Source organism: Colletotrichum chrysophilum, assembly GCF_026319265.1.
Source record: "Colletotrichum chrysophilum strain AFK26 chromosome Unknown scaffold_11, whole genome shotgun sequence".
Classification (NCBI taxonomy): Eukaryota; Fungi; Ascomycota; class Sordariomycetes; order Glomerellales; family Glomerellaceae; genus Colletotrichum; species Colletotrichum chrysophilum.
The window spans coordinates 588,600-611,307 of record NW_026517298.1 but is presented as its reverse complement, the minus strand read 5'-3'; the positions used below and the strand labels follow the sequence as shown (position 1 = coordinate 611,307).

Below are 22,708 nucleotides of genomic sequence, written 5' to 3'. Positions count from 1 at the left end.
TGCAAAGCGAGCCTCCAGGCGAACGCCCTTGTCAGGGTCTGCGCGCTAAGTCCAGGAGAAACATATTAGACAGCCCGATGAAAGACTCTGGTTGATTTGCCAAATATTATTTGCAGCCCTTCTCGGGCATTGGTTCGCTTCTGGAAAAGCTCCGCCTGGGAACCCGTCCGCTGCATCTGCCGGCACAATCGCTCGGCGTCAGCACTAGCGGGGGCTGCATTTTCAATTCGCTGAATCGCACTGCCTGCAGTTCTCTTAGGAACTGATGCAACATACGGGCTGACAACAAAAGCTTCCACTTGAAACCTGAAGACAATATTCCCCATCTTAGACCCTTCCGGAAAGAGAAGTTGGCTATCTCGGACTTTGCGATATTGGCCAAGCAGGTGCTAATGATTTCAAACGGTTCATCAAGTGTTCTTCCCTAGTATGAACTACCTCGTATGCTCAATCGGCCGCCCACCGGCAGGTCTGATGTCACCTCATCTACGCCATGGCGAAGCGAACCGAACTGGCCAGGGTGTTCGACGGCGTGAGAGCTCGGGGCAGAGACGATCTAGACTGGAGCTGCAGACTTTGAGTCGCATCGTCAGTCGTAGTCTGCATTCGCGAGTTCTTGGCAACACCAGATTCCGTGGTCGTGAAGGGGGGGGGGGGGTACCGATGAAGGAAGCTGAGCTTCCTGGACCCGTGTTGTCTAAGACCTGCTTGTTATCACTGGAGCAAAATGGCCCAGGTACATAATCCGAACATCATCCCCCGCAGTGAAGAACATGGCATGTATTGTTGAGCCAATGATTCGGTTGCCATCATGATTCAGAAGTCAGTTCTTGCTCTCGCCGGCGCTCTGCTCGCTCATAACGTTCTCGCTGGCGAACTTGTTCCCCGGACATGGCAGGGCCAGGAGTACGGCTGCAGATCCTACTTCGGCGATGATTGCTGGCCCAAGGCAGAAGCCTGGGCAAATCTTAATGCCACTGTGAATGGGAATTTGGCTGTCCATGTCCCTCCTGAGGCGGTGTGTCACAACACCTTTGAAGGAACCCTCGGCAACATCTCGACATATGATGCCGCAAAGTGTGCTGAAGTAACTGCGAACTGGGACAAGGAGCAGTGGACGTAAATCAATCCCCGGGTCATCTTCAGACCTCACCACATAGCAGGGCGAGAAACTGACACACGCACTCACTCACAGGACCGATCAACCCGGCGCCGTTTTATGGAAATACTTCACTAACACAACCTGTCTACCAACCCAAGACCCCACGCAGCCCTGCACCTTGGGATACTACGGCGTCTACGTGGTGACAGCTACCAAGAAGGACCACATCAAAGCCGGCGTCGACTTCGCGCGCGAGAACAACCTCCGCCTCATCATCCGCAACACAGGCCACGACTTCATCGGTCGCAGTGTAGGCTGGGGTTCCCTCATCATCAACACCCACAGCTTCCAGGATATCACGTTCAGCGACACGTGGGCCGGTCCCGGGAACTACACCGGAGGGACCGTCACCGTCGGCGCCGGCGTGCAAGGCCGCGCTCTGCTCTGCGCAGCCAACGCCCAAGACCCGCCCCTCCTCGTCGTCACGGGCGAGTGCCCGACCGTCGGCGTTGCGGGCGGCCTCGTCCAGGGCGGCGGCCATGGCCCGTTGACACCACTCCACGGCATGGCCGCCGACAACGCGCTCGAGTTCGAGGCAATCACTGCCGACGGAGAGTACGTCATCGCCAACGCTGACGAGAACCCCGACCTGTTCTTCGGGCTCAAGGGGGGCGGCCCTTCGTCGTACGCCGTCGTCACATCCGTCACCTTCCGCACGTACGCGGAAGAGAAGGCGGCTGGGGGCGTGTTGTACATCAACAGCACGCTGACAGAGGACGAAGACGTGTTCTGGGAGGGCGTACGCGTGTTCCACAAGTGGTCGAACCACCTCGTAGACCACGGGCTGTACGTCTACTTTGAACTCGGTGCGATGATGCTCGAGGTGCAGCCTTTTGTGGCTGTGGGCAAGACGCAGGGCGAGCTGGACAAGATTCTTGAGCCGATGATTGCGGAGCTGAAGGCGAACAATGTGTCATTTGAGCATTCTACCAAGGAATTCGCGACGTTCTTTGACTTATACATCGATCTCTTCCAGGACGAGGAGGCAGGCAGACACACATTGACTGGTGGATGGCTGTTCGCTCACTCCGATGTCGAGAAGCGCAATGACCAGATTGTCGACGCTTTCAAGACGGTGATCAGTCCGAGGGAGGACTTGAAGGGCTTGGGGTACATCGTGGGACACTTGTTCGACGCAGGACACAGCTGGCCCGAAGCCAACAGCGCGACGCACCCGGTCTGGAGAAACGGCACAGACTTTGTCATCAGCGTTCTTTTTGTGCCAGTGGGTGCGACTTTGAAACAGAAGGCGGATTTGCAGGATGTTTTGACGAATATCCAAGACGAGGCTTTGCGGCAAGCCGGACCTGATGGTGCCACATACGTGAATGAGGTGAGTGGTACCCCGACGAACACTGCGAAGAACACAGCAACTGACCTTTATCATGCAGGCCGACCCCTATCAGGCTAACTGGCAAGAACATTTCTGGGGTCCGCTGTATCCTGCCCTGTTTGACCTGCGCAAGAAGTGGGATCCAGAGGGTGTTTTATACGCCGTCTCCACGCCTGGGACGGAGGGCTGGGAGGAGATCGAGTATGGTACGAGACTGTGCAAGAAGCTGTAATGAGCGGAATCAATGATGTATATATGCGTCTATCATGAATGGTATGAGTAGAATCTATTCGCATTCCGACATCATTGAATCACTTGCTTTCCTGGCTCAGGATACGTGGGAACAGGCAGGTGTCGCCGCAACCTCGTTACAATCTCCACGTAATGCTCCTCGTTCTCCGACGTGATGATGTTGTGTCGAATGAAGAAATCAAGCATCACAAGCACGCAGTTGGGCTTGAACTGTCCCTCCAACATATTCCTCTTCACTTCCGCAATGGTCATGAGCTCGAAGCCCGACACCTCGTCATCCCCGGGCACAGGCTCGATCGCCTCGGGCAGCTCGAGATCGTAGCAGTACAGTACCGTCGGGAAGAACGTGCCCTTAGTCTCATTCATGCTAACGTAAGTGACCGCGCCAACCGCCCGCGCGTTCTCTTTCACAAAGTCGGCCGGGAGCGAGGCCTCCTCGGTGGCCTCGGCGACGATGCAGTCGAACGGCGAGTCTTCGGCCTTGACGCCTCCAGCCACAGTGGTGTCCAGCAGGTCGGGAAAGGTGAACAGGTGCGCGCTGCGGCGAGGGACCCAGATACGCATGCCCTCGGCGCTCTTGACGTACGCGGTCATGTGCGCCCCTCGCGAGGAGATGCCGAACAGCGGAGCAGGGAAGCGCTCAATGGAGACGGACTCGTTCGCGCCGAGGATGCGGAAGTGCTCGCTGTGTCGGCCGCTCAGCGTCGGGAACTTGTCGGTGAAATTGATGGCGGCGTCGACGACGCGCTGGATCGCTGCGGTGGCGGCCTTGCCAGCATCGTCGCCGTCCTTTGCTATGGTGTCGAGGAGGCGCACCTTGCGCTCGTCATGGTCGATGCTGAAGTCTGCGGTCCAGGGGAGACGCTCGACAGTACTTTGGAGCATGAACCCATGCGGGCGGTGATCCTTCGGGAGGTAGAGCTTGTAGAGCGTGTTGAAGTCGAAGTCAAGGGGGACACTGGTGAGGGAGTCAGGGTGGATGACAAGATGAGGATGAGTGAGGCGGGGTAATTGACGTACTTATCGACCTTGTTGATGAGGGGCATCCAGCTGTTTTGCTTGGCCGGCGTCCTCACCTGTGATTCCATACTGAGTGAGTCTTCTGATACAAACTTTGAAGCTTGGATTGCTCGTCCGTCAACAACAATTTTCGTCAGAAATACAGACACTGTTGACTGAAAGCACACGCGTGAGGATGGAGGGGCACCGAAAGATACGTACATTGACCCGCATTGGCTTGGGGTTAATTAGGCCCTGAATTTTGTTATGGCGGTACAAATTCCATGATTAGAATCTCCATTGCCAAGGTTGTCCCACTATCCGTCGCTGTACAGAAGGGTGCGTGTCCTGGTACGTCTGCAAGAAAGATTCAGGAACTTTTCGTTACCTTCTCTCCGTCTGAGGCCACGATAGAAAAGTTTCTGATGTTCGACGTCACAGAGACTCTCATTGTGGGCATGGATACTTGCGATCCAATGCCGATAGCGGAGTTGCATGGCGGATTCAGGGAATGTAGTACCCGTAACATGACTTGCTGGATCTCCGCTTAATCGTCGGAGATCGCGTAGAGAAACAGTGCTCATGAGAGTCATGCCTTGTGTTCCCCCGTTCATGCTTCTTGCAGGCTTTCCGGCGAGATGAGGCTTGGGTCAATCACCAGCTCTTCTTCTCTCTTATCGTCTGCAAGATTCGCCGCAGTTCCGTCCCACATCTGCTGAAGCATGTTTGCAACCACAGCTAGCATTCTCGCAGACAGAGTGTCGCACGACTCAGTGAGTTGCTGCTGAATCAGCTCCCTGTGAGCAGAAGACTGCGCGCAGGATCCGGCCATCGAGATTGGCCACAGCATCACTCCGATGCTCTCATGCCCCTTTGGCACCAACTTCAACTCCTTCATGAAAGACTCGTAGCAGTCGTTTCGCCGCGATGCTTGCCAGAATTTGCCGTCCACGGGTGATTCGTAAAGCAGTATGAGCATAGCCAATCGCCACAGCGTCCAGACTTGCCGCACTCGCAGGCTTGTGTGTGGTAGTGCTGGCTCCCACGACATGATTTGCATCTCAATCGCCAATAGTTGTGTGACGCGTTCGTCTTTGTCGATGTTGGCCGCGCCGTCCGCGGCTCGGAGCCGGGCCAGATGATGGATCGTCAGAAGCCCAGCAATGAACGGCGTCTGGAAGAGTCCGCACTCTTCGCTGAGCTCTGTCGCCGAGGCTCTGTGTTCAGCGTCCCACAGGTGACCGGCGAGTATGGGCATGTCCATTTGATTGACAAGTTGAGCGGATGTGAAGGGTGAAGGGATGGTCTCCACAGCTTCATCCACGCGCAGGAACATGCAGACCCTCAGCATGTTCCTGTATAACTTCTGGTTGATCCCCAGGCGTACCGAATTTGACATGTTCTGGAGTACGTGGCTGGCAAAGTCGACGTGGTTTCGGGTCGAGTCTCCGCGAGCAGATTCCGTCAAGGCCAGCATCAGACTCGCCGCACAGAGGCAGTCCGGCCGGTCGTCCTGGGCGCCAGTCCCGCTCAACGCAACACGAGCCCTCATTGCGGATAAGGCTTTGGAGTAGCAAGTGCTAGCAAGCTTGAGAGCCTTATCATTCTCAGGGTGGCTCAGCATGTACTGCAAGCTGCTGAGCGCTAGGACAGACCGAAGTACCAGATTGTCGCTCACGATGACAGGGAGCAGGGTGCTGACGTAAAGCTCAGTGTCGACGTTGTCGACGGACATTGACGGCATCGATCGTGAAAGGAAGTGCTGGAAGAGCATCTGGAAAGATCCCTCATAGCAGTCAAGATCTGGTGGGACGATGAGTGGGACATGAGAAATCTTAGGGGCCATGCGGAGGTGTTCGGCTTGTGACCGAAGGCTCTCTGGAGATCTCTTTCTCGGACCGTAGTCTTTGGCTGACTCTGAAGGTGAGTTGCTGTCACTATTGGAGTTGACATTGCTCGCCCGCGAAGCTGTCCACAAAGGGCCAGCTGGTAGGAAGCTGAGGTTCGGTCCTCGTCTGCTGACACTTGTCTGAGGTCCAGAAGTCGAAGATGCAGCCGCAGGGTCGACTACAGTATCATACATCATAAGCAAGATTAGCTTTGAGTATGTGGCACACAGCATAAAGACACGATAGTCTTGCGGGTTTCACTCACAGCAAAAAGAGTCGACCGTCTGGGGTGCCGTCCAATTATCTGGCCAGACGCACTCTGTGCCTTTCCTTGAGCATAAGGAACATATGGGCTGCCTCTCGTCGCATTTCTTTCTCCTAGCTCTGCAACCTAGACACCCTGTCCTCTTCCGCTTGTGTCCAGATGATCTTTCCATCTTAACAATCTTTGAGAAGGGGTCTCAAGTTGCGGTGAGGTTTGCCTTGAGCTGGGGGCAACTGAGTGGCCTGCAGAATGATTTACGCATCAACAGAACAAACGATTGATGAGAAGCAGTTGCTCAAATTCATGATTCAAGCCCGTTAAGTTGAGCTGCGCCTACAGTTGTTGAGGTAAGGGGAGACGAAAAAGTACGTTCATGGTGTGAGAACCAAAGCACTGGGAGTGAGTGGACTTGCCGAGTACCGAAACTCCGCTCTAGCGTCATCCCATTGTTGGGGGCAGTACAATAACCTTCGCACACTAAACCCCCTACGATTCGCTGGTACATACAGAACCCACAGGCTCTAGCCAGGATCTAGGAGGACGGTAGATTAGCGTCCCGCTGAGCTTAATTGGTGACATATTCTGCAGTTAAAATACTAACAGTGACCAATAATCTGGACGGGTTGCCGAGACGTTCAACAAGGGAAGGCAGGCGTTTCTATGATACTATTTCCTTCATCATGAATCTTCATGATTAGTGATCAGACTCAGCCCATGCCATTGCGCAGCTCAGCCCCCACTGGCGCACACCTGGCTATTGCTCCTCAGAAAGACCCAATCATGCACCAAGTCAACATTCTGATACCACGGAAGCTGACCGTAGCTGTAGACTGAGTGGCTTTAGAACGAATATTCAGAGATCCTAGTAGACGATACACTGCTGTCGACATTGAAATGAAGGCTGTCGAAATTGAAATTTTTGCAATTCGAATGCAGGAGATAGCGAACTTCAGCGCTGCCACATCTCATACATCGTATTTGAACTGAACAATGAAATATCAGTATTTCATGACCCAATGCCTCTCCGTTTCACCAGCGTTCTTCACCGCTGGTGTGATATTTTCGCTGTTTGTAAGGGGCGGAGCCCGTGAACGGCACAGTGACGGGCAACGGAACACTCGGCCAGCGTCGCCGTCGCTCAGACGCTTTAGAGGCTTCGTTTCGTCCCTATCGCCAACTCTACAGGCACGTTAGACTAGTCTTCTTTAGGAATGCTAAGCGCTAGTTGCTTGTGAAGTCTTCGGAACGGCACCGAAACCCGAACAGCTCGTATGCTCTCGGCTTCAATGCCACTTCACAGGTCAGTTTATTCGAATGATCGTTAGTTAAATGCAGTGGTCCGACTCATTTAGAATGATTCATGCTGGCGCAAAGTCAATGCTCACCGTGTCTTCACCGACTTCATTTTTCGAGGTTTTGACGCCAGGTCGGCTTTGCAACGTACAGATGACAGCTCTTGAAGTGTTTATCTAGTGACCTTGCTCGACTCTTTCCAACTCAGGTACTGAACCAGTATTGTAAGTCTATTGACATGGTCTCTTGCCATCGCCTAAGTTGAGCCATGTCTACGTAATCTAATTTCACCAAAATATCCTTTCTATGCGCTCTTTGACACGCTCGTCTCTCTCGGAGGCGAGTCAACCACCTGTCCGTTATGAATGAACAGATCGCCGTGGTCGTAGTCCGAGATGGCATCCTCAATATATGCATAATCAAGACCGCGAATCTCGTCTTCCTCGGTGGCGCGGAGATGGCATCCGGGAATCCTGTTGATGACGAACAGCAAGATACAGGATACGAAGAAAGACCACGCAGCGCAAGTTGTTCCACCCGCCAGCTGAAGACCCAGTTGACGAAAGTTGCCATTCCACCAGCCGCCGTCGTAGGTGTTGCTCACACCATCAAGTGCGGGGACCATCTTGTGGGCAAAAAGACCGGTGAGGATGTCGCCAACGTAACCGCCGACGCCATGAATTGCGAAAATGTCGAGTCCGTCGTCAACACGGAAGAGATACTGGTATTTGACGGTGTAGTACGAGCAAATCGCTGTGAGAACGCCAACCAGCGGTGAGACATACACGAGCACTAAGCAGATGATTAGTTTTCGAACAGACCGCGCCTCAAGTCCGAATGCTTACCGAATCCTGCAGCCGGTGTAATTCCAACCAGGCCAGCAATAATGCCGGAACAGAATCCAACAAGACTGAACTTCTTGATATAGAAGTAGTCGAGCAACACCCAGGTGATTCCACCACCGCAAGCAGCGAAATTCGTGTTGACAACGACGTAGATGGATCGGAGACTGAGATTGGCCGTGCTGGCGCCGTTGAACGCAAACCACCCGAACCAGATGAGAACCGTGCCAAGAACCATCAACAACGGGTTATGCGGTTTGAAGTGCGGCGCGTATTTCTTCTTCGTCACTGCGTCGTCACTAAGTCTTGGGCCAAGCATCATAGACCATGCAAGGGATCCGAAGCCGCTGGCAATGTGCACGGGGCCAGAGCCGGCGAAGTCGTAGAGGCCAAGGTTGTAGAGCCAGCCACTGGGATTCCATTCCCAGTGTGCCAAACTACCGGGACTGAGTATTTCGTTCTGCGGAGGGAGTTTTCATACTGACACATAATAAACAAATGTTGTCCAGCAGAGAAGAAAGAGCATGCTTGGCCAGAGACGGCCGCGCTCCAGCATCGCGCCTGCCAAGATCATTGCTGTAGCTGTGACGAAGGTGAATCCGAACGCAGCATCTAATTGCAAAAGATTAATCACATGGCCTCACACGATTGACGCTTTTCTTCGAAGTTCTTACAGAGAATGTCTGGAATATCAGAGTTGGCAAAAGACGGAGAGGCGAGGATGTTGTGGAACACGCCAACCGACAAGTCGCCCAAGATCGGATTCGATACCCTTGACTGATACAATGAAGCTCCGTAAAGCCAGTACTGGATGCCGCATGCACATGCGCAGAAGAGAGACTGAAGGATCATCGTTAAAGACGACTTTCGGCGATGCATGCCCGCATACAGGAATCCAATGGCTGGCGTGATCTGCCAGCAGAAGATTGTGCAGACCAGAACCCAGCAAAGATCGCCCTACACGGTGTCAGTCGCCCGCAATACTTCTTCTAACCCTCCATATTTTACTTTCAGAGGCTAGTATTCACCTTGTCGTATGGAGCGTTGAGATCATGGGTAAGGGGGTCGCCGCCGGTCGGGTCGACGGCGTAATCGGGGAATTCTGTCACCGGGATGATCTCCGCCATGTTGGCAGCTGTTCACGATATGCCCCTTGAAGAGTAAAGATGAACACCTGCGCGCGGGAGCTAATACAAGCGCGCGCCTTTCTTATTCTATAAAGAACCAGGACGGCGGGCCGATCATATGCAAGAACGGGCATGGAAACTTCGGAACCACTTAAATGTTTCCAGTGTCTCGGGCTCACAGTGTCCCCAGCCTGTGGCTATCACTCGAACATCACCGAAATCAGATAAGGTTGATACCCAGCCCGAATTGTGTCAAAATTAAGCATGCTACTATTCTCTTGGCTCTCATCACCACGCTGATACCAGATAAGGCCAATTGCCCTGATTGGCCTGAGGTACCCCGGATATCCTCAAGGGACGCTGCCAAGCGTTCGTCAACGCAAATCAGACCAAAACACCTATCTTACATCCGAATAAAAGTCTGGGCGTTCATGGGGGAATGGAAGGGAGGATGTGTGATGGAGTCTTGGAAGTTCGTGGCCCTGGTAAAAGGGGCTGAAGGGCCGGCCAATGAGAGACATGATGGCAAGTAGGGTGCGTCTCTAACTGAAGACCAATAGCAGGATTCTAGGGATGGCGCACAGCGTCATGAGGTGTCAAGCCCTCTAGTGCGGCTGCCCGAAGGTCCGCCGCGCTGTTTGGTCTTGAGGTGCAATGCCCCGAGGCCATTTGATATGGAGGCCATGCGAGGGAACCCTGGCAAGTGTCAGCTGCAACACCGTCGCGGCCTCCGCATACGGGCTCCAGAGGGAGCGGGCACAGCCGGGGATGCGGTCGTCATCAAGTGGGGTCATCCCGCACTGGCTGCCCAGGTTCTTATCGGAACCTCATCAAATGGCTGCGAGACAGTCGCCGGGTAGATTTGACATTTCGGGTTAGACCCAAACAGACCGGATGGTTAAAGTTCACACCGTGAAATCTTTCCCGTTCCGGGTGTCAGATGAAGAGGGCGTGCCTCTGGCCGGTCTCGACTCTGCTGTCGCATAGACGTGCCGCATGGCGTATCGGGCGCATCGATCGCCGTAGGTGTAGCATCTGACGATGGGCAGGTTAATTCTTCCAGAAACATATGTGCGTTCGAGAGGCATGCGATAGACCGTCAGTTTGATAGACGGTGATGTTTTCCCGAGTCGCGCGTAAATAACCCCAAGCTCTCGTTCTTCTGACGCGTTGTTCATTGCTCATCCAATCTGTGCCATCAAAGCTATTCCGCCATGTCTTTTGTGTTTGATTTCGCGAGTCCCCATGTTGCACTCACCGTGCTTAGCATCGCCGCATGCACAGGCGGTCTGATCTACCTTCTTAGCTTGCTCATCGACAGTCGCAAGAACTCGAACAAGTTCCGGCGCGATTCATCACCGGGCCAGTCCACTGTGAGTACGGCCGAGAAGCAGAGCTATGTGAATGCGTTCCCGCCGTCGCAGAGGGCCACTCTCGCCAAGCTCGGACCCCAGTATGCCGGCATCACGGAAGTGGACCTGGCCGCCACGCCGAAGCCCCTCCTCAAAATGGGGACCGACTATCGGTCTGCCCCGGCCGGAGAGTTCAACTTTAGCGGCTTTAGTGTCGATGACATCCGGTCTCTTGGTGACTTCCCCGACTACGCGACTCTGTCCGGTGTCCCGCTGCCATCGCCGCTAAAGGACTTCGACATCAACAAGGCAGTCCCCCGGCCCTACCGTCCCTTCAGATGGGCCTATCACCAGACGATGTGTATGTTCATCTTGCTCTGATGTAGTCATTCTCTACTGACGATGTTGAAATACTAGCCCTTACAAAGATGGACACAGACTTCTGGATCGAGCTTGAGAACACATACCACGAACGCATCGCCCAGCGCCAGGAGCTGTACGCCAAGCACGGAAACGCCGTTTTGGATAGTCTTCCAGGCTGTGAGCTTGCTTGCAAAGAGCTCATGGAGATGGTTCTACAATTCGTATGTGCGAGATATCCAAACCAATTCCAGGTTAAGGACGGAGTTCTCTTCAACCGCATCCTCAATACCGAGACCGACCTAAAGACAACTGAGCCGCTCATCGTCCTTCTGAACAATATCCCCGAGGACTTCGGTATCATGCTCAGAGACCACGAGACAGGCCGATACTTCCTCCGCGGCGGCATGGTCTGCTCTTCCGTTGGATGGAACCTCAAGGACAAGGTCGGCCAGGGTTTGCCGGGCATTCACAAGACAGTTCCTGACTACAAGGAAAAGATGGAGTTCAGTATGGATCGGTAAGCTTGGTCCCTCAATATTGTACCCTACCCACCACTGATCACAGATAACCAGCTTCTTCACCAAGATGCCGACATCCAAACCGATTCAACGTGGATCATGGGGCCTGGAAATGGGTCAGCCGCTATATCTTCCAGCCGACCACCCGGACATCGCCCACCGCGAGGCCCAGAACCCTGACTTGAAGCCCGAAGACGTCTACTTGCGAGTCGACTGGCAGACTCTACGCCGACTCCCCCTCTCTGGCGCCGTTGTTTTCAACTTCAAGGCTTTGTTCACTCCTTTGTCAGAATTCAAGGACGAGCCGTATATCCCGTCCATCGTGCTCAAGGTCTTAAATGAGGGCAAAGAAAATATTTTGAAGTACAAGGGCGTGTGGCACGTGGAGCATGTTGCGAAACCAACATTGGAGGCGTATGAGCGATTTCAGATTGAGACGGGAATGATACAGAAGGACTGGACGCATCAAACTCTGGCTGAAGCTCCATTCTTCCCAGGTTGGGAGAAGAAGTGGGCTGTCGCATGAGTTTGGAGAACTCAGCATTACGAATAATGAGAGATGATTTGGGCGATTGAGAGGATACACATTCACAAAGTATTTCATAGTGTTCATAGTATTGAGACGAGAATTTACAAATCTGTACAAAAATAATGAATATTTTTCATTGAAACCTGCTACGTTTTAGACAAATGCTCGTGACCGACCTGGCGGAGGGCTGTTGTCTCTGTTATCGTGACATTATAATGAGAAGGAATTGAGACTAACCATTGATCACCTCACATTCTTGTCATCGAACAACTCATATGGATTCAGTGTTAGTACAGAGCCAGAACTCTCAAAATTGACGATATACATTCGAGCCCTAGAGAACGCCAACTCATGAAGCCCTGAGGTGAGACCAAGTCACTGCCTTCAGAGATGCAATGCACGGGATGTGGACACGAGCGCGGCAGAAGTGGGAAGAAAAGAGGGGTGTATGCAGGCTTATCTCATAACCCTGGGTCAGACTCCAGTAAGGGAATAGATAAAGACACAATGTGGAGGCTTTGATTGGCCTGGATGCCTGCATAATGCGGGGTAAGCAGACCTGATCGCCGTGAATCTGGGTCTGGAAGCCTGGTCTCCTTCGTCTTGCCCTCTCTGGTCCCTTGGCTTGTTCTTATCGCCGCTGGGCCGAAATAACTGGAGACAATTCGGCGGCGTTGCGGCATCTCGGTGTTTCCAGCTGTGCGATCTCTCGTATTTTCTTCCTTGGGGAGGCAGAAACAGATGCGAATCAACAGAAGAGATTCTTTAGAGATTCTCTCAGAAGGCTTTTGGTGTTTCCCCAGTGACTCACTGGGCGAGTCTACAGATACATGGTGCTATCAAGCACGCATCAATTCGCCTTCAGCCGGGGACGCTGGGTTTCGTTTTCCGGCCCTATATCTGCACCGTCACGTCAACGCGCCTCTCTGAGACTTACCAAAGTTTGATGTGTATTATTATGTCTGCCAATGCTTGGAGACATTTCTTCGATTTAAGTTGTCATTGGCGCCTTTGTCATACCCAAACCAACGAGTAGAATCTTTATCCGCGCTGGTGCTGGACGGCAATCTGGCCAGCAGCTGGCCTGCATCAACACGCAGCGACACCAACCACAACTGGAATCAGTCGTCTTGCTGGACCGCGCTGCAAAGACTTCCCCGCTACAAGGATGTTCTCGGAACCCTTCCAACGCCAGTTTCACACACCAATCTGCTAGCTTGGGCCCAATCATAGGCACCGCTAGCTTATCATTTGCCTGGCTTCAATATGTTAAGATACGAATATGCGTCATCAGATGGACACCTCCCCCCGCGTTTCCAGCGCACAGCCGCAGATGGGACGTGCTGTATGCGTGCCCCCCAACCCCGACCCCTTCCCACAACGACAAACTGGTAAACGCGCCCGACAAAGCAGCTCTGGATCATCAACAAACCTGCCTGCTCCCTCGTCCTATCTTCAACATCTGCTGAGCTGATATCCGATCTGCCCATTTGAGTAACCATATCGTTCGATACCAGCTTACTCCATCAACAGCTTTCCCTTGCGCCCAGACATACAATACCCGCATTTCCCCTCCCGAAACTCAATGGTTTCGCCGAGGAATCCGAAAACGGCATCAACCAAGACAAGGACGGGTCTCAACCCTCGTTCGAGATCAGGCTGCGTAACCTGCAAAGCTAAACACGTACGTTTTGATCAAAACTTCAATTGCTCTTGAGCCCAAGAAACGCTCAATGAAATCAAATAAAATGTTACGCAGACGCTGACCCTTATCGGGTAGCTTAAATGCGACGAGTCCAGACCTGTTTGCCAACAGTGCACACGGAAGGGCATCAAGTGCGGGGGCTATGCGCAGGGCTTGAGATGGTCATTCAAACATCAGCCAGCCCTTCAGAGCCTTTCTTTTGAGGATTACAATCCCTCTCTGACGACCACAACGACGTCACCAGAAAGGACAGCAGCGCCTCCGCCTGAACCTCGAAGTCGCGTCTCAAAGGATAAGGCCCCCGGGTCGTCCAACAACCGAAGACATCGCAACTCAGTATCCTCGTCTTCATCTTCATCTAGGGGAACAGTAATCACATCTCGCAGTGATGAGGAGCGTCAGAAGGTTCCGGGCGGGACCCCGACGGGTCCTTTGGGGGCGGACTTCGATATTTCAAGGGCCCAAGTGAGGGATTCGACCCGGCGACCATCAGTGAACTCTGTGATGCAAGCATCTTCAGGATCAACAGCATCTGCAGAAGAAAACACCCAACCAGATTACCAGTTGACGAGCTGCATCACCGACACTTCATCGGCCTTCATCGTCAATTGGTTTGAACAGGTCTGCCCAGCATGGTCCGGCTTTGATTCGAGCGCAAACATGAACCGCAAGATAGCGATTGACCACTGGCGGAACTCCTCCACGGTATGTAGCTCACTCGAAAGCATGTCGGCCGCTTTTCTGGCCTCCAGGATGCCGAGCATGCGCCAGTCTGCTCTCAGACTCATGGGTAGGGCAACCGACTTCATCCAGGCCGAGCTTGAACTCGTAAAGGCACAACCCGACTTGCGTGCCGTTCCGACCGGACTTTTATTCTCGCTATTCTGTCTCGGAACGACGGTCTGTTGGGTAGATTCGCGGGGCTTTGGCATCCCATTCCTCCGCGAAGCGCGAACTCTCATTCAGCGGCTGAACACGCGGTCCCTAGTCCTCAGCGCCACCGGCTTGGACATGCTGACCTTCTTCAACAAGAGCTTGGCATATTGCGAGATGCTTCTAGCGGTGGTACGCGACGACGAGCCCCTCGAAAGCCAGGACAATGAAGACTTGGCTGCAAATCAACTCCAACTCATTCATGAACGGGATCCCCATCCATGGACCGGGGTTTCCACGGTTATCAACCGCCTATTTGCAGATTGCATTCGACTTTGCCGAAGCTTTCGGCATCGCATGAGGCAAGGCATGGATCCGCAACGGTACTTTTCTTCAGCGCTGCAGGATCTGATCGTTGCTCAACGCCTCGAGGAACAGCTCTTGGAACTGGAGTTTCCTCCAGACAGCCCGGATGTTGACACCGGAGATTTTGCAACGCCAGTGTCTCACCTCGCAAAAGTTGCAGAGGCCTACCGCCTATCTTCGTTGCTACACCTCTACCAGACCTTTCCGGATCTTGTTTCGCTTCGCCTTCCGACCGAGTCCCCCGTCACGGAGAGTGGCTCCGTGCCATGGGACGAGTGGATCATTCCCCTAGCCCTTCGACTCGTCAAGGTCCTGGAGCACATTCCTACGACATCCGGCACTCGAGTGATCCAGCCGCTGCTGTACATCTCAGCTAGCACCGGTCTTCGGCACGACAATTCCGCGTCGTCTGACATGATGAACATTTTCGGTTCGCTCCAGCAAGACCTGATGGGTGGCACGGGGTCGAGCGTCATCAGCCCTCCGCCATTGTTCGATTCGCACAACCTGTCGTTGTACATCAGCCAGATGGCTTCTGCCCCGGTACCGGAGGAGCCCATGGGCAATCTTTCAGTAGACATCAGCAGCGCCAGACATTTTGTTATGCGACGGCTGGGCATCTTGGAGAGCAGTCTGCCGCCTGCGCCGGTGGTTGTTGCCAGAGAGCTGGTGCAAACCATTTGGAGAGCCTACGACAGCGAGATTGGGATACCGACGATTCACTGGATCGATATAATGGAGGACAACAACTTGCGGTCAATGTTTGGATAATGAAATTGTACTTATGGCCGGATCAACCACTACTGCACTGGCGTTTTGGGCCTGAGAATCGGAAATGGTTACTTGATTCATGAGACTGCGACGCCGTGGAGTTCATTGAGTATCTCGGTCTCAAGAGTATTCATCATGCCAAGGGTAACGGGACGAGACGAGTTTGGAGCATGAATTCAAATTGACGGAGCTAGCGATGCTATGTATTTAACTGCTTGCACATTTTTGTGCCGTGACCGGTTCCCCCGGTCTATGTACCACACGCTACACGAGAGCAACAGCCTAGAAGTCGCTCTTCTTGCGCTGTCCGACGTAAAAGGCCAAGCCGTAATCAGTTGTGGTGAAAGTGATGGTCGAGCCCTTGGGGAAGTAGAAGACATCGCCGGGCTTCGCCTCGACCTTTTGGCCGGTCTCATCGGATATCGTGTAGTCGCCCTCGAGAATGATCTTCATCTCATCGTACTTGTAGGTGTAGGTAAGAGGCTCTCCCTTCTTCAAGCGGAAGAGGCCAGATGAGACGGGCTTGTCGGGGTTGGTTTCATCGCTGGAGAAGACGTCACCGAGGTAGGCGTTGTCACCTGCCAACAGAGGGATGTTGAAGGTAGATTGGGCTTTCGCGTAGTGCTGGAAGGCGGCCATTGTGAAAGTATGGAATTGAAGAGTGTGAAGGTTGGGTAGCTGCAAGGGCCAAATGATAACAGATTTAGATGTGATATTTGAGGCGTGTGTGACTTTGATTGTTACGTTATGATGATGCTGGTGTGAGCATCTCCTATTTATGATACTCATCCATCTCAACTTCCTTTGACTTTCGGATGTTGCTAATGGGGAGGTAGTCCAGCAAAGTTCGGCTTGGCCAGGGTCGATAGGCTGTAATTTCCTCTTGCGGACAAGCGTTCCGGCTCAGCTCGGGACGGTGTCTGTGGGGATCGGTTCTCCATTGTCGCCGATCTCGCGGGGAAAACGAGACTGGAGTAAAGATACGGCGCTTTGTGCGACCGGGCAGCTGTGCCAGTTTTAGTTAGCGGCTGACTCGGAGGGCCGTGGCACTGATAATGTCATGCCTTGTCCACATATCAGCTTCTGTTGTGAACTCAGATTTGACCTCTTAGACGCATTACTGTTCCGTGCTTCGAGTCTTTGCCTGTCTGTGCCCGTTGATAGCGCATTCTGCATCCACCATGGCGATTATGTTGGTCAACTCATTCAGCCCTGAAGCCTGGAAGCTGCTTCTTGGTATCTTTGTTCTTGTCTCCGCCGCATACATCTCCCGCTCGGTCGGCTTCTTCAAATCCAGGAAAGGCATATCCCTTGGCCTGAAGCCAAGCAACAGCAAGCATGGGAAGTCGTCGAAAGAGCCCGAGCTCTACAAGATGCCCATACCAACTCCGTACCCCAACTGGTCAATTGAAACAACGAAGCCTCTTCCATATCGGGCGTTTCGCTACGGCCCGAAGTACCACGTCACCATGGGCCTAAGGTCGGTCCAGCCTGAGGAATGGATCGAGCTCGACAACCACTTCCCCAAGTACCATGCAGACAAGGTCGCCCGTTTACAGGAACGGGGCTCGAAGGTTGTCGGAACTCACCCCGACGCCTACGCTGCTGCGATGGAACTACTTGAGGAGTTGGTGCAGTACCTGCCGAACCGATACCCCACGTTGTTCAAGCGCACTGCCGTGGGCATCGACAATATCTGGTCCGGCGAATCATTCAACATCGTCGAGAAGCCCCTTGCAGAGGACCCCATGGCCATCGCTGCTAAGCTGGTGCAAGATGACCTGGCCATCATGATGGAACGCCCCGATGGCCAGTACTATCTTCTTGCTGGCGCAATCTGTCTTGCAGGCTTCTGGAGGCTTGAAGATAAATACGGAAAATCTCTTGAAGAGATCCACACATCCGGAGACGTACCGCACTACAAGGAGAAGCTGCACAATGGCATGGCAAGCTTCTTCAGACGCCTGCGATGCGATCAGATTTACTCACGTAACAACTACTTCATCCAAGTCGACGACTCGCTTCCATGGAGTTGGAGCATCGGCGGCGAAGACGACCCTGTCGTGAGCTGGAGCACAGCTGAGAAAAACAAGGCCATCGAGAATCACTTCTTCCGCTCCGAGAGACAGTCTCTGCGTCGCTTGCCAAAGAGCCGAGCCGTCGTTTTCACAATTCGGACTTACTTCCATCCCGTCACCGACCTGGCTGCGGAAGACTACGTTCCAGGCAGGCTTGCGAGTGCTGTTCGTAGCTGGGATGACACTGTTGCCAACTACAAGGGCCGAGAGATGTATGAGAAGGTTTTGTTGGAGTATCTTGACAACGAGCATAAAAAACAGCTTGATAGGGGTTTGGATCTGGAAAAGGAGGATGAGGTTCGGAAATATCCTTGGTGAGGGCTTTGTAACGAGGAAATGTGATTTCGAGGGACTATGCCTACGTATTTTTTTCAGCGTCATCGGCCATTTTCATTGTAGAGATTTGTAGCATTCCATCTTAATACCTTCTGAGTCTTGGTGCAGATTTATACAACATGTAGCGAAGCATAAATCACGCTAGAAATTCTTACCAAAATGTCTTGTGTGCCCTTTCTCTCATATGCGCTGTATGCTAGACGTCTCCAAGGTGGACTTGTGGAATGAAATGGCTACCAATACGACTTGCCAATTGAATGAAGCGTTGATAAGTAGTACCCACCATAAGCTTTAACTGAGCCAAATAGTACGACTATTTCATCGACTTCATTTCCATTTTCGGGTCCTTTGTCATTGCAGCCCGCATTTAAGGGCCCAGTACCTCCGTGCCGTCATGGTGTGCAGAAAAGAGCTTTAGACCTAGACAGAGGGTTCGGCGGCTTGCGGGGAGGAGAAGTTACAGTATATGTAAGATTCCGCTTTCTTCTCCTAGATACCAAGAATTACCCAATGCAGCTGGCGCAGAAGCCTAAATCCAAGCTTAAAAAGCCACTCGGGTGGCTGGAACACTCAGTATCGGTTGCCGTAGCCGAGAGAATGCCCGCAGAAAAAAACGTATGATCAATTTGTCTGGGGCAAACATGCAGTGAGCCGCTTCCAACCAGTTCGCGCTCGTTTCTGCAGACAAACGAGCTCGCACAAATACGCGAGTCCAATCATGCAAAGGTACCTCAGACATGCAACGATCACCAGTGACCACAGCAACCCTCGCAGCTGGGTACCAAACCCAAGCAACCCGTCCATTTTATCTGGATTGTGAGTCGCGAAGGGACTTCGGCTGCTCACAAAGGTTCCCGTGTACGTGCTTGGGGTCACATCGCCACATGCAGTAGTGTACACCCGCCGGCGAGTTTGCCCGATCGACAACCTACCCCGGAGTCCGGTCCGCCCGAGAGCGGATCTGCCATCAGATTGCAAAAGGTCGCTGGAATTGAGAACGTGTAGCGGTCGGATAGAGAAGGCTCAAGCTGTTGGGGCGGGAAAACTTGGACGGAGTTGGGCAATAATGCCAAGAGGTTACGACATCACTTCCACCTGCCTTTTTCATCGCCCTAAGTAACTGATGGCCTGCATCTGGACGCAGCCACCGGTACTTGCGGGTAACTGAGGCAAAACTCTATTGATCAGTACGTGACCCTATTTGAACGACTTTTTTCGCCATTCCTTGGCTTCTGCAGGCCGCGCATGATGATGACAGGCGAGGAGGCACAAGATGCAGGGCCACAGATGATTTACCCCGCTGTGGTAAGACTTGGATCTTTTGTAATGCACATTTAATATCGCGTCGTACTTTGTTTGGGGCCCAGTAGATCAACAGCGTACGTATAAAAGGCCCCATGGATTGCTCGTTGTGACCACCAGACTTTGATTGTTACGCTCAACGTCCACACTCCGAACCCACAGCCGGTGCTTGTTCCCAGCCTCACTTGGCATCATACCGTCCAATTTCAAGATGAGAACCGCACATCTGGCTCTGACCGTCAGCGCCCTGTCGGGGGCTGCCGTTGCCAAGGAACTGGAACCCAACGCTGAACTGTCAGCTTGGTACGATACTGGTGCCGCTCATCAGGAAAGCATGGAACACAAGCTGGTGAGTCACTTTGGTTCTGAATAAAAGGTCACAAGACATCACTGACCGTGAATAGGCCCAGTGGAAGGAGTTTGAAGCCGAGGGCAGGTTCGAGTCTGCTAAATGGACGGCCCGCCCGAAGGATTACATCGCTTGCAAGGACGGCAAGGTTGAATTGGTCAAGGGGGATCCTCTCCAGACTTTCAGGTGCAAGGATGTAAGCCAAACTCCATTGTGAAATTTCATGAGTTGCCATTCTAACGCCCTTTAGCTTGATCTTTACGATTTCCAGTCCCACGCTGCATTGGGCAACTCGACTGGCAGAGGATCAGGCTCCTGGGGTTGGTCAGCGCCTAACGGACGGGAGTTCTTTGCCGTTGGGCAGTACGATGGAGCTGCTTTCGTCGAGATCTCTAAGCAGGGCAAGCTCATCTACCTCGGCCGTCTTCCCCAGTACTCCGTTCCCAGCCAGTGGCGCGAGATCAAAACTTACAAGAACTATCTTGTTGTCGGCAGCGAGGCTGTTGACCACGGCGTCCAGTTCTTTGATCTACGAAAGGTTTGTCCACCATATTACCAAACTGGTCTGGATTCGACTAACCTCGCTGAAGCTTCTGGATATCGATCCGAAGAACCCCATCACCTTCTCTCAAAGCGACTTGACGGCACACTGGAGCGAGGCTCTGCCTTTGGGTCGCAGCCACAACGTTGTGGTCAACGAAGAGAAGGGTTATGCCGTCACCGTCGGTGCTCAGCCTCGCAAAAACCTGCCTTGTGATTCAGGGCTTCAGTTCCTGGATCTCGCCGATATTGCCAATCCTCAATATCTCGGATGTGCTGCTGGCGATGGCTACGTTCACGACGCGCAATGCATCGTTTATCGAGGACCTGATGTCAAGTACTGGGGCCGTGATATCTGCTATGGCTACAATGAGGACACTTTGACCATGTAAGTCGGGCGTATTGAGCCAACTCCCCGAAGACACCGATTGCTGACGCTCTTGTCTTAGCTATGATGTTACCGACAAGAATACTACCAACATCATCTCGCGCACTTCCTACGAGGGTGCTACGTACACTCATCAAGGCTGGATTATCGACCCCAACTGGCAAGATTTCCTCGTGTTGGACGATGAGATCGACGAGCGAAACAAGACTGGCCCTGCAGCTGATGGATTCCCCGTCACATACTTCTGGGATATCAGGAGCCTCGCATCGCCGCGCCAGACTGGAATTTTCAAGGTAAGTGCTTCGATCTCCAAGTTCGAACAATGAATCTGATCAAACTGTTAAAGGGAACTGTGCGAAGCGTTGACCACAACCAATACATCAACCGCGACCTGTCTTACCAGAGCAACTACGGTGCCGGTCTGCGTATCTTAGACATTTCATCTATTCGGAAAGATCCGACAGCGAAGGGTGTCAAGGAGATTGCCTACTTTGACATCTATCCCGAAGATGACCAGGAGGAAGGCGGTGGTTTGAACAACTACGTCGGCACTTGGAGTCACTACCCCTTCTTCAAGAGCGGCTACATCGTAATCAACACTATGGAGCGTGGCGTGTGGGTCGTCAAGCGATCCAACCCTTGGTGGTGGCCTTGGTAAGGTTGTACGCAGCCAAGACGTAGCCAGTTGAACACACTGCGAAACACGCTCTGCAGAAACTTCTCTTCGTGTAAATAGTATAGCTTCATGAGTCACTCAGAAGTTTATGTTCTTCTCAAACTCTTCACTTATCAATTAAGCTGACCGGCCGTAGCGAAAGCAAGCAACGAATAAGCGAGTGACCAGTCAGTAATTCAGCGTTGACCTGCTGATGTTATTTTTACAATGTAGGGCAAATTGTCACTTGTTTAAGCATGTTCACATCTAACTCAAATAATATAGCCGTTCAATATGATATGATATTTGATGTTCAGCCTTTGATAGCCTTTGCGAGAGGCTCGTACCAAGCATTAGCCAGCCGCTCGTCCCCTTTATCATTCGGATGAACTCCATCTCGTGTCATTGCTTTGACATCAAAATCTTTATGACAGTCAACTACCGTAATAGGACTTTTGTCGTTGGATTTCGTCGGTGCCCATTCCACGACAGCGTTGTTCAGAGTTTCAACTCTTCGTCCACACTCCGGACAACCATCAGGGTTTAACGGAATTATCTGAGCCACCTGAAAGCAGTCAGTTGCAACCAACTAAGAAAGTTCTTTGGGTTCCCGTTCACTCACCAGTATCTTCATCGTGTCTTTGCTCGATCTCATCTGGTCCACCAACTTGTCAAACGCCTGAATAGTGTCCTCTGGCCTCCTGTTGCTCCACGCATCGTTCGTGCCCAGGTGCATCATGACAATGTCTGGTTTTGTTTCTTTCAACCATCCATCAAGCAAGTTCTGACTGGCAATGTCTGCAGCCAGCATCCCACCGTGACCCTCATTCTCTCCATCATAGTTGAACCCGCAACCCTGCGGCTTCTGTGTCCCAACAAAGTCGGTGTTCTTGATATTGTTGTCTTGAAGCTTCTTCCACAACAATGCTCTCCAACAACCCTTGTTGGCGTCAGTTACTAGATCCGAGTCTCGATCCTGGAGAGCTTACTGGATTGCCTGTGATCGAATCCCCAAGAGGCATGATTTTAACCTTATCTTCAGCTGAGACGCCCCATAATTGGAGCAAACTCAGAGCAAATACCACGGTATTTCCGAGAAACATTGCTGGAAAACGCTCTGCCAAGCAGAATTGGCTAATCAGGAAATGAGTCAGGGATATCTCAAGTCCAGCCGAATGTGGGGTGAGTTTGGTTCTTATTGTTCTACATCGGAAATCGTGCAACAGTTGCGGGAAGTATCTGGCATCCAGGTCCTCGTATTTCTGCTGCTCAATAGTATGCGGCTGTGGCATCCTACCTTATGCGGCGATCCTTCTATGTCGCGCTGGCGGAATATTGAAGGGTCTATCCTAGATCAGACTACAATTTTCCGACAAAGCTTGGCCATTTCCATGGTTAATCTGCACTTCAGTTGGGGCTTA

General features: G+C 52.5%; 9 protein-coding genes across 9 annotated transcripts; 5 read left to right on the top strand and 4 right to left on the bottom strand.

The window, feature by feature from the left end:
- Window positions 1-811: 811 nt before the first annotated feature.
- Window positions 812-2,727, top strand: COL26b_002374 (uncharacterized protein; the record flags this gene model as incomplete). Its single annotated transcript, XM_053175295.1, has 3 exons — window positions 812-1,119; window positions 1,196-2,495; window positions 2,554-2,727. 3 exons carry the CDS (start codon window positions 812-814, stop codon window positions 2,725-2,727), a joined length of 1,782 nt encoding a protein of 593 aa, XP_053040915.1.
- Window positions 2,728-2,798: 71 nt separating this feature from the next.
- COL26b_002373 (uncharacterized protein) lies at window positions 2,799-3,835 on the bottom strand (the record flags this gene model as incomplete). The annotated part of the gene is made up of 2 exons (XM_053175294.1): window positions 2,799-3,705; window positions 3,768-3,835. The coding sequence occupies 2 exons, from the start codon at window positions 3,833-3,835 to the stop codon at window positions 2,799-2,801; spliced, it is 975 nt and encodes a 324-aa protein (XP_053040914.1).
- A 521-nt stretch (window positions 3,836-4,356) lies between these two features.
- COL26b_002372 (uncharacterized protein) lies at window positions 4,357-5,592 on the bottom strand (the record flags this gene model as incomplete). The annotated part of the gene is made up of 2 exons (XM_053175293.1): window positions 4,357-5,109; window positions 5,134-5,592. The coding sequence occupies 2 exons, from the start codon at window positions 5,590-5,592 to the stop codon at window positions 4,357-4,359; spliced, it is 1,212 nt and encodes a 403-aa protein (XP_053040913.1).
- Window positions 5,593-7,497: 1,905 nt separating this feature from the next.
- Window positions 7,498-9,162, bottom strand: COL26b_002371 (uncharacterized protein; the record flags this gene model as incomplete). Its single annotated transcript, XM_053175292.1, has 4 exons — window positions 7,498-7,946; window positions 8,039-8,472; window positions 8,925-8,992; window positions 9,064-9,162. 4 exons carry the CDS (start codon window positions 9,160-9,162, stop codon window positions 7,498-7,500), a joined length of 1,050 nt encoding a protein of 349 aa, XP_053040912.1.
- Window positions 9,163-10,376: 1,214 nt separating this feature from the next.
- COL26b_002370 (uncharacterized protein) lies at window positions 10,377-11,921 on the top strand (the record flags this gene model as incomplete). The annotated part of the gene is made up of 3 exons (XM_053175291.1): window positions 10,377-10,875; window positions 10,932-11,394; window positions 11,450-11,921. The coding sequence occupies 3 exons, from the start codon at window positions 10,377-10,379 to the stop codon at window positions 11,919-11,921; spliced, it is 1,434 nt and encodes a 477-aa protein (XP_053040911.1).
- A 2,461-nt stretch (window positions 11,922-14,382) lies between these two features.
- COL26b_002369 (uncharacterized protein) lies at window positions 14,383-15,639 on the top strand (the record flags this gene model as incomplete). Its single annotated transcript, XM_053175290.1, has 2 exons — window positions 14,383-14,694; window positions 14,908-15,639. The coding sequence occupies 2 exons, from the start codon at window positions 14,383-14,385 to the stop codon at window positions 15,637-15,639; spliced, it is 1,044 nt and encodes a 347-aa protein (XP_053040910.1).
- Window positions 15,640-15,921: 282 nt separating this feature from the next.
- Window positions 15,922-16,278, bottom strand: COL26b_002368 (uncharacterized protein; the record flags this gene model as incomplete). Its single annotated transcript, XM_053175289.1, has 1 exon — window positions 15,922-16,278. One exon carries the CDS (start codon window positions 16,276-16,278, stop codon window positions 15,922-15,924), a length of 357 nt encoding a protein of 118 aa, XP_053040909.1.
- A 542-nt stretch (window positions 16,279-16,820) lies between these two features.
- COL26b_002367 (uncharacterized protein) lies at window positions 16,821-18,035 on the top strand (the record flags this gene model as incomplete). Its single annotated transcript, XM_053175288.1, has 1 exon — window positions 16,821-18,035. One exon carries the CDS (start codon window positions 16,821-16,823, stop codon window positions 18,033-18,035), a length of 1,215 nt encoding a protein of 404 aa, XP_053040908.1.
- Window positions 18,036-19,566: 1,531 nt separating this feature from the next.
- COL26b_002366 (uncharacterized protein) lies at window positions 19,567-21,290 on the top strand (the record flags this gene model as incomplete). The annotated part of the gene is made up of 6 exons (XM_053175287.1): window positions 19,567-19,704; window positions 19,760-19,900; window positions 19,955-20,242; window positions 20,295-20,632; window positions 20,694-20,925; window positions 20,979-21,290. 6 exons carry the CDS (start codon window positions 19,567-19,569, stop codon window positions 21,288-21,290), a joined length of 1,449 nt encoding a protein of 482 aa, XP_053040907.1.
- Window positions 21,291-22,708: the final 1,418 nt, after the last annotated feature.